This window comes from Amphiprion ocellaris, chromosome 16 (assembly GCF_022539595.1).
Source record: "Amphiprion ocellaris isolate individual 3 ecotype Okinawa chromosome 16, ASM2253959v1, whole genome shotgun sequence".
In the NCBI taxonomy this organism is placed as follows: Eukaryota; Metazoa; Chordata; class Actinopteri; family Pomacentridae; genus Amphiprion; species Amphiprion ocellaris.
In genome coordinates, this window is record NC_072781.1 from 13,318,498 (window position 1) to 13,331,922 (window position 13,425).

General features: G+C 39.4%; 1 protein-coding gene across 1 annotated transcript in view; it reads right to left on the reverse strand.

Annotated features, from left to right (window-relative positions):
- Window positions 1-13,425, reverse strand: part of eys (eyes shut homolog) — a 161,201-nt gene that overhangs the window by 63,401 nt on the left and 84,375 nt on the right. Inside the window, exons 31-36 of the mRNA XM_035957569.2 lie at window positions 12,952-13,154; window positions 9,115-9,239; window positions 8,416-8,540; window positions 7,742-7,955; window positions 2,616-2,806; window positions 2,384-2,475 (exon numbers count right to left, since the gene is read on the reverse strand). Of these exons, the coding sequence (XP_035813462.2) occupies window positions 2,384-2,475; window positions 2,616-2,806; window positions 7,742-7,955; window positions 8,416-8,540; window positions 9,115-9,239; window positions 12,952-13,154 (950 nt within the window). The remainder of the gene's footprint in view (window positions 1-2,383; window positions 2,476-2,615; window positions 2,807-7,741; window positions 7,956-8,415; window positions 8,541-9,114; window positions 9,240-12,951; window positions 13,155-13,425) is intronic.

Below are 13,425 nucleotides of genomic sequence, written 5' to 3' on the forward strand. Positions count from 1 at the left end.
AGGTTTGTAACCTTACTATTTAATTTCATGAAAAAAATTGTATTTTATATAATTTTGCAGGGTTTTCACTGTCATATTTAAATATCTAAATTCACATCGTATACCACCGTAGGGTCTTGACCTTGAAATTCAAACTTCTTACTTCCCTCCTCAAAAGCACTGTCTTGGCATGACTCTTTCCCATAATATGAAAGTCTATTTGGTTCATGTGTTTTAATGTCCTATATTTGTAGTAATGCTTTAATTAGAAATGATCAACTTATAATTCAGAAAAGTGGACTGCTGAAAGTGCAAACACTGTGATTTCAAATCTGTAATAAACGTGTCTAATTATTTTGTTTCCTTTGCCGATACGATCAGTAAATCCAATCAATTTTCAGAGGTGCTGCCGCTGAACTCCATCTTGTTTTCTTCAGGTGTCTTATGAGTCTCCACACAACTATTTTGGACCAACCCCACAGCCATTCATAGATTTCAAAAACCAATTCTCCACTTTGAAACAACGGGGGAGAGCAGATAATTACCTAAGTGCAGATTCTGGACTAACCGTCTGCAGCTTGAGGGTACTCAGGCCACAGATGCACAGCCCCCCTCTCTAGTGTCTCCCGATGCCCCTTGTTCCCTGAGTGGAAGTTAGAAGGTCCGTGAAGCAATCTAGTCTGATTTGTTAAGCCTGTACTTTGCAGGCTGTTGCATATGCCGGCTAAACACTCGGGGCACTAACTCCGAGCAGCATAAGTCCTTCCTCTAGAGCCAGCATGGAGAAGCGGTTAATTTAGAAGCAGTCTGCCAGAGCGGCCTGGCCAGCAGCCAGAGGGCACCATGCTCACTGTCCTTGAGAAGTCAGCCCCACCGGCTTTCTATTTAACATATTGAAAAGCGCTTTGACGGGAAGATATATTAAAAGTCTATAATGAGTTAGGCGGTGACGTTGAGGATGGCCACGGTGCTGTAGCTCTGGGTTAAATCAGACAAAGATGGACGGACTCAGCCATCAGACAATTACAAAGAATTTGCTTTGTGACACCAGGAACCATTTTTCCATACTCCCGACCCTCTAGTTATGACAGCTCTCTTTCTTGCAATGTCTCAAGGGGTTGGTACAGAACATTATGATTGATTCATACGGCTGTTGTATTTTTCTTGCAGGAAAAAAAAAAAAACTGAGGCGGAGCCTTGTCGCCCCTTCAACCTGATTGGCCTCTTGCATATTTAGGGCAGTGCAGCCTTCTGCCAGGAAAACATCAGGCAACCTTCCCACTCAGCATTGTTTCAGGAGGAAATAATTTGCTCACCTTTGGCTCACTGTGTTCAAAATCACCTTCAGCTCTTTGACTTTTATCTGTGTTTGTCTCTTTTAAATGTCATCTTCAGGATATTTTTCTCACACTTTCAATCTTAAAATTTAAGATTAGTCTGAAAAATATCCCCCCTTGACAAAATATTCCTTTTGCCAAAACACAATTTTTGCAAAAAAAAAAGAAAAAAAAGAGGTCTCTGTGCAATGCTTCAAGCCTCTATATTCTCTCCCTAAATGCACAGTAAAGCGATTTGATACAAGTTGAGCATTAGCTGCTTCATTTCAGCTTCCAGTTCATACATAATAAACTTTGTGTCTTGAACCCAAACCACAATCTTTCTCATGTCAGAAGATAATGAAGAGGGCTGGCAGCAAGACTGCACATGGGCTTAGGAACAATATAACTAAAGGGGCCAGAGCCTCACTTTAAATCATTTAAACATCGATTTTGTGCTCAGCTCTTGCTTGTTAATCTTTTCGTAATGAAAAACTGCAAATGAAGACTTTAGAACAGCCAATAAAACATGGTCAGTGATCACTAATGCATTTTAATAGGCACATTCTGACGTTTGTTTTAGTTCTTTAAAATGTAAGCCCATCTTCCCATTCGTAATAAAATCTAAATTCTCAGTCTAGTGATTCCTGCCAATTATATATCTTCCCTCAGTGTCGCTTAGGGCCCTTCTCTAAAAAAATATATGGCACACTTGGAATGAGTGGACAACTAGGGATCGAGCTAATATCAGCTGAGGTGCTAACAGTGTTTGAACAAAATTTGTATATTACTAAGATCTAAACAGCTTATCACAGTGAATGTGCTTCTTCTCTCAATAGAAAATGTATTCTTGCCTGGAGCAGAGACATATCACACAGCATCTGGTTTGATGTCTTTGTAAATACGCTCTGTAAATGAAAAGCTGTAAAAAGAAACCGTAACTTATTTGCATCTGATATTAACATTTTGCTCTCGCAGCTGAAGAATTTCTCTTTCTGTGAACAACCTGAATAGAAACTGACCACAACACAGACCTGAACATTCATAAACTGACTCAGAAGGATAAATGCATTCAAAAAAGAACATACCTGATATTTACAAGGTAAACTGCACCATCATCAACATGAATTAATGTGGTCATCCTGGTAACGTCTTCCTCTTCATTACAGCAAAAGGCATACTGGAACAACAAGAAGCAGTTAAAGAGACATCGACATGCTTTGTGCTTTTTCATGTTCCTGCTCTATTAACTTTACAAATTGGCTGAAATAGCTGACTTTCAAGGGCAAAAAGTAGAAAAAAAAGTAAGGTATTGGCTACCTGCAAGATTCCATCCAGGATGAAGAGTTTCATGAAAAAGAAATCACCATTAGCAGGTCCTTGGTCCACATACAGTAAAGTTCCTTCAGCCACTGTGGTTTGAAATCTCACAGTAATGTTGTTGAGTGTACTGAGGTCAATACCCCGAAACTCCAGATATGAATTCCCAAAGTAATGAAGGTAGCTTGAATCTAGAAAAAATAAAATACAGAAAGCTGAAATGGGGTAAAGGGTACACAGAAGTGAGACAGACTGCAGTCTATGCATCTTCTCTGGAAATCCCGCTGAGATTCTCCATTGATCCCTGAAAGAAGAATTCAACTTCTCAATTGCTTCCCCTACAGGGAGGTCAGTGCATGAGGTGGGATACAGAACAGCACCCTCAAAATTATTACAGATTCAGAATGAGGCTAAGGACACCTCAGCAGGGCAGATGGTGGTTGCCAAGGAGACTTGGATGTGGACATCCTGGATTTTGTCACTCAGTGCAGTTGCACACAATGTGTACGTATGTGCTGCATAAAATGTGAACGCATCGATTAAATCATCTTGGAAACATGGGTGGAATACAGCTTAAACAGATGAGTGTGGAGTGCAGTGAGATTAAGTGTGGAAAGCAGAGGCAGAAAGTGAATAATCATTATTTTGAGAGTAGAAAAAAATTCTTTAAAGGCTTTTGGTCACATCACAATTGCTCCTTTTGCTCACTGTACAGGCATACTGTAAATAGCCTTATTTGCCAAAAAGCTGTGAAGCATGCAAATGGTACTATATTAGGCGAGAGAGGAGTCTTGGCTGAAATGAATATATTCATACAAGTTTATTACATGCTTCATTTTATAGTGGAATAACTTGGCTTATATCATCCATGAGAATGGGCAATTATGGGGTATTTCAGTAAAAGTTCCACTGCCCGCAAGCTTATTGGGGGTAGTGACGCAGACAAACTTAAAAGACTGACTCAGACTGCAATTGGAGGCAAACATTAGGGGTGCTCATGCTCAATATATTTCTCATTTGAAGCAAGTAGTGCAATTTGTTGCAGTAAAGTCAAACCGGAGAGCCTGTTAAAATGAAAGGCATTCCTGGATGCACCTGTCTCATGCTCTGTCCGCTCTTATCTTAGAAAAAATCATTACACCAGAGAACTCCGCAACGCTCCTTTAAAGTTGTTGCTCTGATTAATCGTGCGGCTGCGAGTGAGACTTTTATCAATATTTGTGAGATGTCAAGTCCTAATAGGCCAGACCCCTTTTGATCTGACGGCGGGCCCCTCAGGGCATTTGGCAAACAAGCTAACCTAAATACCCCCATTTTCTCTGGAGAGCAATATGACCAATACCCGGAGGAAAATCCCCATGATAACAGAAAGTGAGAATTATCAGGAACAGACCTACTGTGATCCGTGAATTAATGAGGATAAATGCGCGCTGCAACAATGCTGCGCTGTCTACTGCTTCACTCCTGACAATGGAGTTTGCCAATGCTGATGATGGAAAATTACCCCTCAGAGACAAAGCTATTCATTAATTTTAAAGCCTTGTTTAGTCTGATGTAGTCTTTGATGCAGAGTGAGGCTGCTGCCAGGAGGCAGTATCATGCCTCATTAGCAGTTAGCTTCAGTCTCTCCTTCAAAGGTCTCCTGTTTTTACCACTACCTTACGTTCTCACACCAGATTTTTCACGCATACGCCCCAAGTAACTAGCTGTTATAAATTTAAATTGTAAATGTATACAATGTAAACTGTATCTTACACATTTTAATATCCTGTGATGCGCCATATCTGATTTTTTAAAACTCCTAAAATAATGCTGACCAAGGAGTTTCGCACTACTGTCTAGCTTCAATAGAAGAAGAAGAAGAAAAAAGTCATCTCACTGGGAATATTCCTCGATATAAATCTTTCAGATCAGATTTAATTAGTGCCAGTCCTAATACATGACCATAAAAGAGGTGAGAAAATGGATATGAGTCATATTTAATGTAACACAGAAAGGTGGAGCGTAACGCTGCGGCACCGACTGTAGGTGGATGTCAGACAGGTTAAAGCGCGAGATATTCCACGAGAAAAAATATATTTGGACAAATGTGAACTTTAAGATCAATTAATAGGAGGATAGACTTTGGATGGTGAGATTTAATTGATATAGACTTAATGTCCCATTTATTTAAAAAAGCCAGGATGTAAGTCCTGTTTTGTCCCTGATTTATTGGGTAAGGTAATAGACTGACTGATTGAACTTGTCACAGGATAGAGATAAAATACTGCTGAGGACCATTCTTGGACCTTTGCAATTTCAGAGCCCTGGGGGAAGGCAAAAGGTCATTCTGTACTTACAAAATTGGCAGAAAAAATATCTTATATTCCAGATATGCAGTGTGAGAAAATTTAGTTGAGTACTTTTATACTGCTGAGAATCGTATCATGAATATGATTTTTTTTTCAGATCTAGTGTCTAATTATATCAGTTGTCTTATTTAAAAATAACTGTTAGATTTACTCCAGTGCACCTCACTGACAGGTGCTGTACATAAACCGCAGCCGAAATGACAAATGTAGACACTGCTTTTTTCATGTTGTTGAGCCTTTTTTCCTCATGAATATTCATAAATCTGCATATCTTGTGAATGTCATTATGACTCAGTAGCACAGTTGTGCCACTGAATATATCAGAATAGTTATAGGCAAACTTATCAGGTGCTGTCGCCTCAGTTACAAACAAAGGGTGAGGGAGGAGGAGAAAAATACAAAAACGTAAACGGGTGCTAAATGGAACAAATGCATGCATGTTAAAATGAAGGTTAACAAGGTTACTGGCCCGAGACAGGTACGGTGCGTTTGAAAATGACTTGCGTCTTGCTCATCAAGCTGATTTTGAGGGGCTTAGGTAATTTCGCTTCTGCTGCACATGGCAGAAAAAGATAACAGCTGCACCTGCGCTGTGGCGATCACTCCGAGGAAAGTCAACCAAATCATGGCTTAGCTGCAGTAAGCCTCCCTTCCACCAGCAATGTCCCTTCTAGATTCTCATCAGCTCTCATGTTGTAGAGCTAAAGTAAAATACTGTGGAGCTCAGCATTGTATGCAGTGACAGAAAAAAAAACTAAACACAGGAAGACACTGTTTACTTTTCGTTTCTATTAGTTTGCTTCCAAACTGAACTGAATTTAGTTTTTGCATCATTACATAAAGACAAAAAAAACCAACATAGAGTCACATCATCTACTGTCAGCGTACTAATATTACCTATCTCCTCTATGTTTAAATTCCCATTGACGAGATACATTTCAAAGGTTGTGGAGCAGTCTTAGGTTTACAGGAGCACTGTCTGAGTCTATTTCAAGCAGCACCAAGGGCACTGCATGTGTTTAGATGGTGACCTAGTTTGATAAACTCATGAGTTTCTGGGTCCTCTCACTTTAAAACTTATTTACTTTGATTATGCACTTATGTGTAAAAGAAGTAAAGAGATGCTTTGGTCTGGAGATGCTCGGGTTAGTGTTCTTCTTCACCACCGGTGTTCTGTGTGTACTTTTAACCCCTTCTTGACTGGTGCACTAGTGGATGAGGGTTGCATCAGGTGCAGTGCGGAAGACTCCATTATGTTTGGCCCACAGTGATTTTCAGAGTGTCGCACTGAATTGGTTCAAGCTCGTCTGTGTTCAATAGGTCTGTTTTACAGTCCTGTGAACAGTTTCAAAGGTAGACAGACCTCATCTGTCAAGGAGTAACAATCTGCCCAGCGTCCCGAATTCCTCCCCTCACATAGATGACTGAATCCAACACCAATAATGTATAACATATTGTGCTCTGTGTCTATCAATTCAGTGTTAAAGGATAAGGCCACAAATAATGATTGGACTTATTACTCTTTGAAGTCACTGTTTTCAAATAAAAAATAGAAAATGCGGTTTAGTGGCAAGTGCAAAACTAGATTTTAAAACTTGTTTTTTTTTTTGTTTTTTTTTTTTTTAGCACCACAGCTGCACAAACTATGACAACCTCTGAAGAAAAACCTAATATATCATCGCCTGCTATGTTCCAAAGGCTCTAAAAATCACATTTGGAGTGCCAGCTCAGTGGGAGTCTCCTCTCATTCTAAACTGGCAAAGCCTGTGCAGTAAAAATGTTTGGTGAGAGGACAAGGAAAGGATAGGTTTGTGATTTATCAAAAAAAATGTAATTAAAAAAAAAAAAAAATCCCTGGACTGCCATCAGGAGACATTAATTTCTGTAATGACTTATCAGTTTAAATAATTTCCTGTCACTTTCTTAAACACAGAATGCTAATAGAAGTAACTGCTTAGTAATGGGAGCTACGGATTGATTGAGAAGTGTTCATTTAAGATGATACACTACCATATTTGAGCTCATCCATCATCAGCTTTCATTGAGGCTTTAGGCTTTATTCTTGAGTCTGTGTTTTTATGAATGTAATCCATAATCATATTGATCTGAAGAGAATGACTAGATGAAAAAGCTTGTAGAACCAGAAGTTAGGAAATTAAAAACTAACTCGATCGGAAGCTAAAGTAAAACCGTTCAAACGTATGCAGCCTTTAAAGGTGTTCTTGTGTCTTTTGCAATCTACTAAACTGCATTTGGAGATCATAATGGTACTGCGGCAACCAGACGTACTGAGAAGCATCAGTATAACAATGTAGAAGAATAAAATGGTACAGTTAAAAGTCCTGCTTTCAAAATCCTATGTAAAATGTGCTTCATGTATCAAATGTGAAACTGCTTGATTAGTTCTGTGGTTCTCCATTATTGAAGTCAGGACCCCTGCAGGTTACAGAAATATGTATTTTATTTTTCCAGATGTTTTTGTTAAATATTAAATCATTTTACCTCTCTGGGCAGCAAGCAATTACTTCCATGACACCACAGGAAGAAGAATGTTTCACAGACATCTAAAATAGGACAAAAGGCTCCTGCTAACCAAAAAAATCTGGAATGTAGCAAGTAAATACAGCTGCCAAAAAAGTAGTGAAGTGAAAACCTTTTCTCTCTGAAATGAGAAACAGTGTAAAATAGCATTGAAATAGCACAAAAGCTACTTCCACTACTCAGCTACTTCCCACCACTGCATGTACTTGCGAGCGTGCACAGTGTGCTCCGTACCTGTGGATCGCCCAGCTGTTGGTTCGGGGCTGAGAGTTGGCGTCAGCACTCTGGGTGCGGAGCCGCGAGTGATGTTCTTGACTGCAGTCGCCAAGGGAACAGAATCCGTAACAGGAGGGAGGCAGCTGACCTTGTTGATGCCATCCACACAGGAAAATGCTTCTGGACATGGATTCAGCAGGCAATCATCATAGTTGTGCTCACAGTTCCTCCCCTGTGTACGTGAAATAGATAGCCTTGAGATGTGTCGTGCAACTCCACATTGAGATGCTAAACGGAGTTTAATGTTTTGCAGCTTGAAAAATAAACCGCTCTGTCATTATGTAACAAAAACAACGGTTTTTACAGAAAAAAACAAACAAGCATGATGCAAGATGGTATCCAAGCTACATTTCTATAGTTTATTATTATTGATGATATTGTTATTGTCAATAATTCATATTATGTAGTAACTAATGTAGAAAATGTCACATCTGAGAAACCTCAGCTATTCCTGCTATAACAAAGAGAATTAGAAATGATTAGACCATAAGCGACAATGAAAAAGGTGATCACACAACTTAACAATTCAGCTAATTAGTGCCACAAAAGAATCAAAGGTGCAAGAGGATAAAGGTTAGCTAGAAAAAAAAAAAAAAGGAGGGGGATAAGGGGAATAAGGTGGGGAGACTCACCACAAATCCAGGACGACAGAAACAGGTGTAGCCGTAGCCTGGATCATTCTGAATGCATATCCCCTGGTTGCAGGGCTGTGGAAGGCACTCATTAATGTCATCCTCACAGTGAAGGCCTGTCCAACCTGCCAGGAACAAAAGCCCACAGAGTGCCATGGTGAGCCCAGGCTCTCCCACTTCCACCCTCTGAAGTGAAAATCAATCAGATTCTCTTACATTGATTTGCTTCTTTTTGGTTCACACACATACACAGACAAGAAAAGGCTTTCACTAAAGAGTAAGATGCCGCATACATTTTAATGAGCCGAGGCAGTATCGTCTTTTTATCACTGTCTTTTTTTAGTACTGTATGACTACAAATTTCTCCCTGGAGAAAAGCAGATGAACTGTGAATGGCTCTCAGGCACAGACACTATGCAGGCATTATGGTAACCTTTAGTAGCACTTTCTCTGGCCCCCTTTCAATCCAATATGAGTGTTCTGTAAGTGCTAAGATGGTTTACATATGGTAAACTGCACTCTACCACATCTGGAAGACAGGAAAAGAAAGATACCTTCTTGTTCACTTCAGAAATTGTCTTGACATCTCAGCTGTGTTTTAGTAATCTTGCTCATGAGCCACGAACGTTGCCTGTAAGAGCTCTGGTTGCCTCATTTCAAAGTAAATTGAGAAACTCGCAGGACATCTGAGTGACTCACCTGACCTGCAGTGGCAGACGTAGCTATTAATAAGATCTTGGCAAACGGCACCGTTGTGGCAGGGAGCTGAGCAACATTCGTTAGCATCCACTTCACAGAAATCCCCCATGAAACCTGGTGGACAGCTAAGAAAACATATCATACTTTAAAAACTGCCAGGCTGTCTCACACTGCTGCCACTACCTTCTTGCGGATTTGACATGTTGTATCCGAGAAGTGCTTCTTTTCGTTACTGCTTATCAAAAAGTGCCGCAACTTTTTTTTTTGTCAGCTGTTGGTTCTCTTTTCAGATATTACTCATTTGGAACAGACACATCAAATGTATCTGTTTTCGTAAAGAACATTTGGAAGATATAGCAGAGAAATGATTAAAGCTGGTGATAAGGTGAAGATTGAAGACCATGTGTCATGTTAGGAAATCAATTCTACTTACTATATTTCATAAACATAAGCTGTGCCCTTAGTAGATGCATTATCAATACAGAACAAAAGAGGCTTTTAGAGAAAATAAACACTTGTGTGTCAACACAAGCGCTGCTCTGCAACTAAAGGCCCTGTTTGTTTGTCCACACTTAGACTAAATCAATACGACCCTTCATGTGCTAATGCACTAAACCGCTGATTAATTTCTCTTACAAAAATTTGGTTTTCCAAAGAATATAAAAAAAACTCACTACTGAAAGTTGAAATCAGGTTTACTGAGGAAAAAGTTGACATTATGGATCTTATTTCAGACAAGATTCAGCAGTGCATAAAACTCACAGGTATACAAAGTGAAAATATTTAGATAATTGTTTGAGTGGGTGATTTATACAGGATAAACCACATCTCCGGCAAATGGAGGTGCCACTCAGTTCTGCAGATGTCTTGCCTGCTGTGGCTTTTAGAATTGTAGAAGAGCAGTAATTTTCCAGATGGACAGCGAGCCTGATCATGCATCAAAGCTACCTGAGGCCAAGGAAGCCCAAGGTCTGCTGACTTGCACGGATTCCCAGTTCACAGTCACCACACCTCAAACCCACTGAACATCTTTGGGAACAGTTTACAGCAGAAAAAAAAGGTGACACATGCTGGAGAAACAGTGCAGATCCTCCAAAAGAGAAACTGAATATATTTTCAGTTACAGCAAAGACTCTTGCTGTGTTCATGAAGCTGAAATTTCCGCTTTGGACATCTGACTTCTATTGTAAATTGAACTCTGTCAGGCACATTTAATTATGTGACACTACAATATCAGAACATGTGCTGAGGGTTTGACCTCTTGGCCGACCAACGTCACGTTGAGAATGAAGTGTTTTTGAAGCCGTTTCCTGAACGAGTGCACAATTGATGTGTACCACTTCACACACAACATTGAGATAAAACAACACTGTATCGCGAAGGAGCTACTGCATGACTAAGTTCATATTTCAGCTGATTATTCGGTGTACTAGTCTGACCAGGCCAACTCCATTCAAGCGGAAAAAATATGCGGAGGCACACAACACGCTTGCCTCTCAGAAAAAAATCTTTTAATGTGATTTTAAAGTCACAGCCTGGGATGTAAATGTAAACAAGAGGTTAGCCTCCTCCACCAAAAACACAAACATAGACCCTGCTGTCACTCGGAAAACTGACCAACAAATCTGTGAACACTATAAAAAAGACAGAGAAATCTGTATTAATGTTTTCTAGTGATGTAAAATGTGTGTGTTTTTTAAATCAACAATCCATATAGCACAGATAAACAAGAAAATATTGGCTTTCAAATCTATAACTCTTGAATCTCTAAATGAAACCAGCCAGTTAATAAAACATTAATATGGATATTAGTGCAACAAATTCTATTTTATGCCCAAATCAGATTTAAATTGAGCAAAAGAAGCCGCAGTTGCAGCGGTAAGTGCATGCAACGCACAATCATGCTATTGCAGATCAGCAGATCAGCAGGACTGTAAAGGACATTAACTACAAAGTGTGTGTACACACTAAGTCTGCCTTTAGCATACACACTTAAATGCACAACATATATTTCCTCCTTGAAATATATACACAAATAAGGCGTAAATGAAGGGAGCGTCATAAAAAGCGCTGTGAGGCAGTACACAGTCCAGCGCATCAATATAACACTGTAAAGAGCAGCAACCTATTTGGAGTCGTGGTAGTCATCGTCACATAAATCATGACTCTGAGCATATAGCAGCGTATCAGCACAAGGTTAGACAACGTAATTAACGGTGAGGCATCCAGAGAGCTGCTGTGTCAAATCGGCACACTCTTGCTACATACACCTTGTATTCAGATGCACTTCATCACTCAGGGGATAGTGTGCCAGCAATTAAAAAGTAATGATTCACGTGCGACAAATCTGGAGGACTGCTACTGTATGGTGCACAGATGCACTGCCGCACCGTAACTGCGAGACAACATGCATTTTTAATTAGAGACAAGCAAAATTGTCTAACACTGACAGCGTGTTTAAATGACACAAAAAGCAAATTAAGATTCAGAAGTACCTGTGATACTGCAACTTCGTAAAATTCGTGAACTGGTTTCTCCTGCTGTCTTAATGTTACTAATTTTATTTTTTAGGAAATGAAAACTCTGTATAAGAGGTCTTAAATATTCACTTTATGACTCATTTTTTAAAGTATTAGTACTTTTTATCATACAAAAGAGTGAGGCTTACAGTACAGGTCCCATAGGGGGGAAAAAAAAGAAAAAAAAAATCAACATTGATCAGCAGTGTTGGGTTGTTTTGTACAATACAGTACTAAGACTCAACACAAACATTACTATTGATCACTTTACCTGGGAATGTACAAAAAGAGTAGCCAATGATTAAGTAAGTAGTAATGAATAAGGCATTATTAGTGTATAGCTTAGAATGAATGATTTAGTAATATAGTATCCCCCAGTCTGTTCTTTAGTAACTCATTAGTATAGTTCTTGATTTGGAATAGTTCAGTAATACCTCAATAATAACTCATTATTTATCAGGTAGTTGCTGATTTGCTCCTCATTTCGTCCAAAGTAATTACACACGGTTTGTGCATCATATTAGAAAGTGTTCTTGCATGGAGCCAGTTCATACTGTATCAAAGTATGGTAAGGAAAAATGCTATGTGAGGTTGTTTAGAATGTCATTTCATTTGAAAATACGCCTGTTTGATTGGTTAGCTTGCCTGCTTGTTTGCAATCTCAAACAGCATGCTTTCACTTTCACACTACAAGATAAGGGAGTGGAACACTATAGTGGGGAAAACTTGCAACCTACAACATCTGAAATCCAATAAAGAGCAAGAAAGAGCTGCTAATGTTACCTTGTACTCCGACAGCATTCGAGAACAGCTTCCACAGAGTAGTTTACACAGTGGATCTGCAAATAGTTGCTTTGTTTGTTTGTGTTTTCAGCATAACCTGTAGGCCCTCATACTAACCTCCCCTAGTTAGTGAATAATGCTCCTTCTGGCCTTTGAACTAACATTATGGTGCTCTGCATGGTAAGCTTGTTGGCCATATTAATGGCAGCAGCTCTCATTACAGCACATAAACACACTGTCAAATAGTTATTTTTGTACAACCCCATAAATTGCCCTAGAAACCCCAGGCTTGCCATGCCTGTTGTGCCTTGTTATGATAGTGAAACACTTACAGGTCAATCACAGTTCACAGGAGGGGTTTAGGGAATAGTCAATTAAACCGTGGCCATGTTTGGTTTTCGATGAGTCGTTTAAATGTAATCCACGTAAATATTCTGCAGGGCAGGCTGCTCCATTAAACTCACCATGAGTCAATCATAGGACAATCTTTGAAAGTCATTTCATCAAAACAGTATAGAACAGTGGACAGACTCACCTGCATGTAAAGTTTGACCCTTCACCATCAAAGCATGTGGCTCCATTGAAGCACAGTGAGACATTAAACACATCGTTGCCTTTGCAGACATCTACGTCAATCTCACAAGTTTTCCCTGTGTAACCCTCTTGACAGAAGCATGCGTATTTATCGATAAGATCCACACATGATCCTCCATTCAGACAGGGACTGAAAGCACAGTCCTGCAAATGAGAAAGCAATCCAAAATTCACAGGACTGAGACACGGTACCAAAAACACAAAACATTTTGGCAGATATGAACATAAAATGCTCAATTTCCAATGTAAAATACACAATGTATGGTTAGAAAACTTTGATTTTGAATTAATTGTTAGTAGTTAAAAAGCAGATGATCAGATTAGCCATTCAACAAAGTGCTGGCACAGACCTTGTAAACAATTCAATGTTTTATCTCTGGAGTCCAGCACAAAGCTGTGGTTTAAATCAATTAGA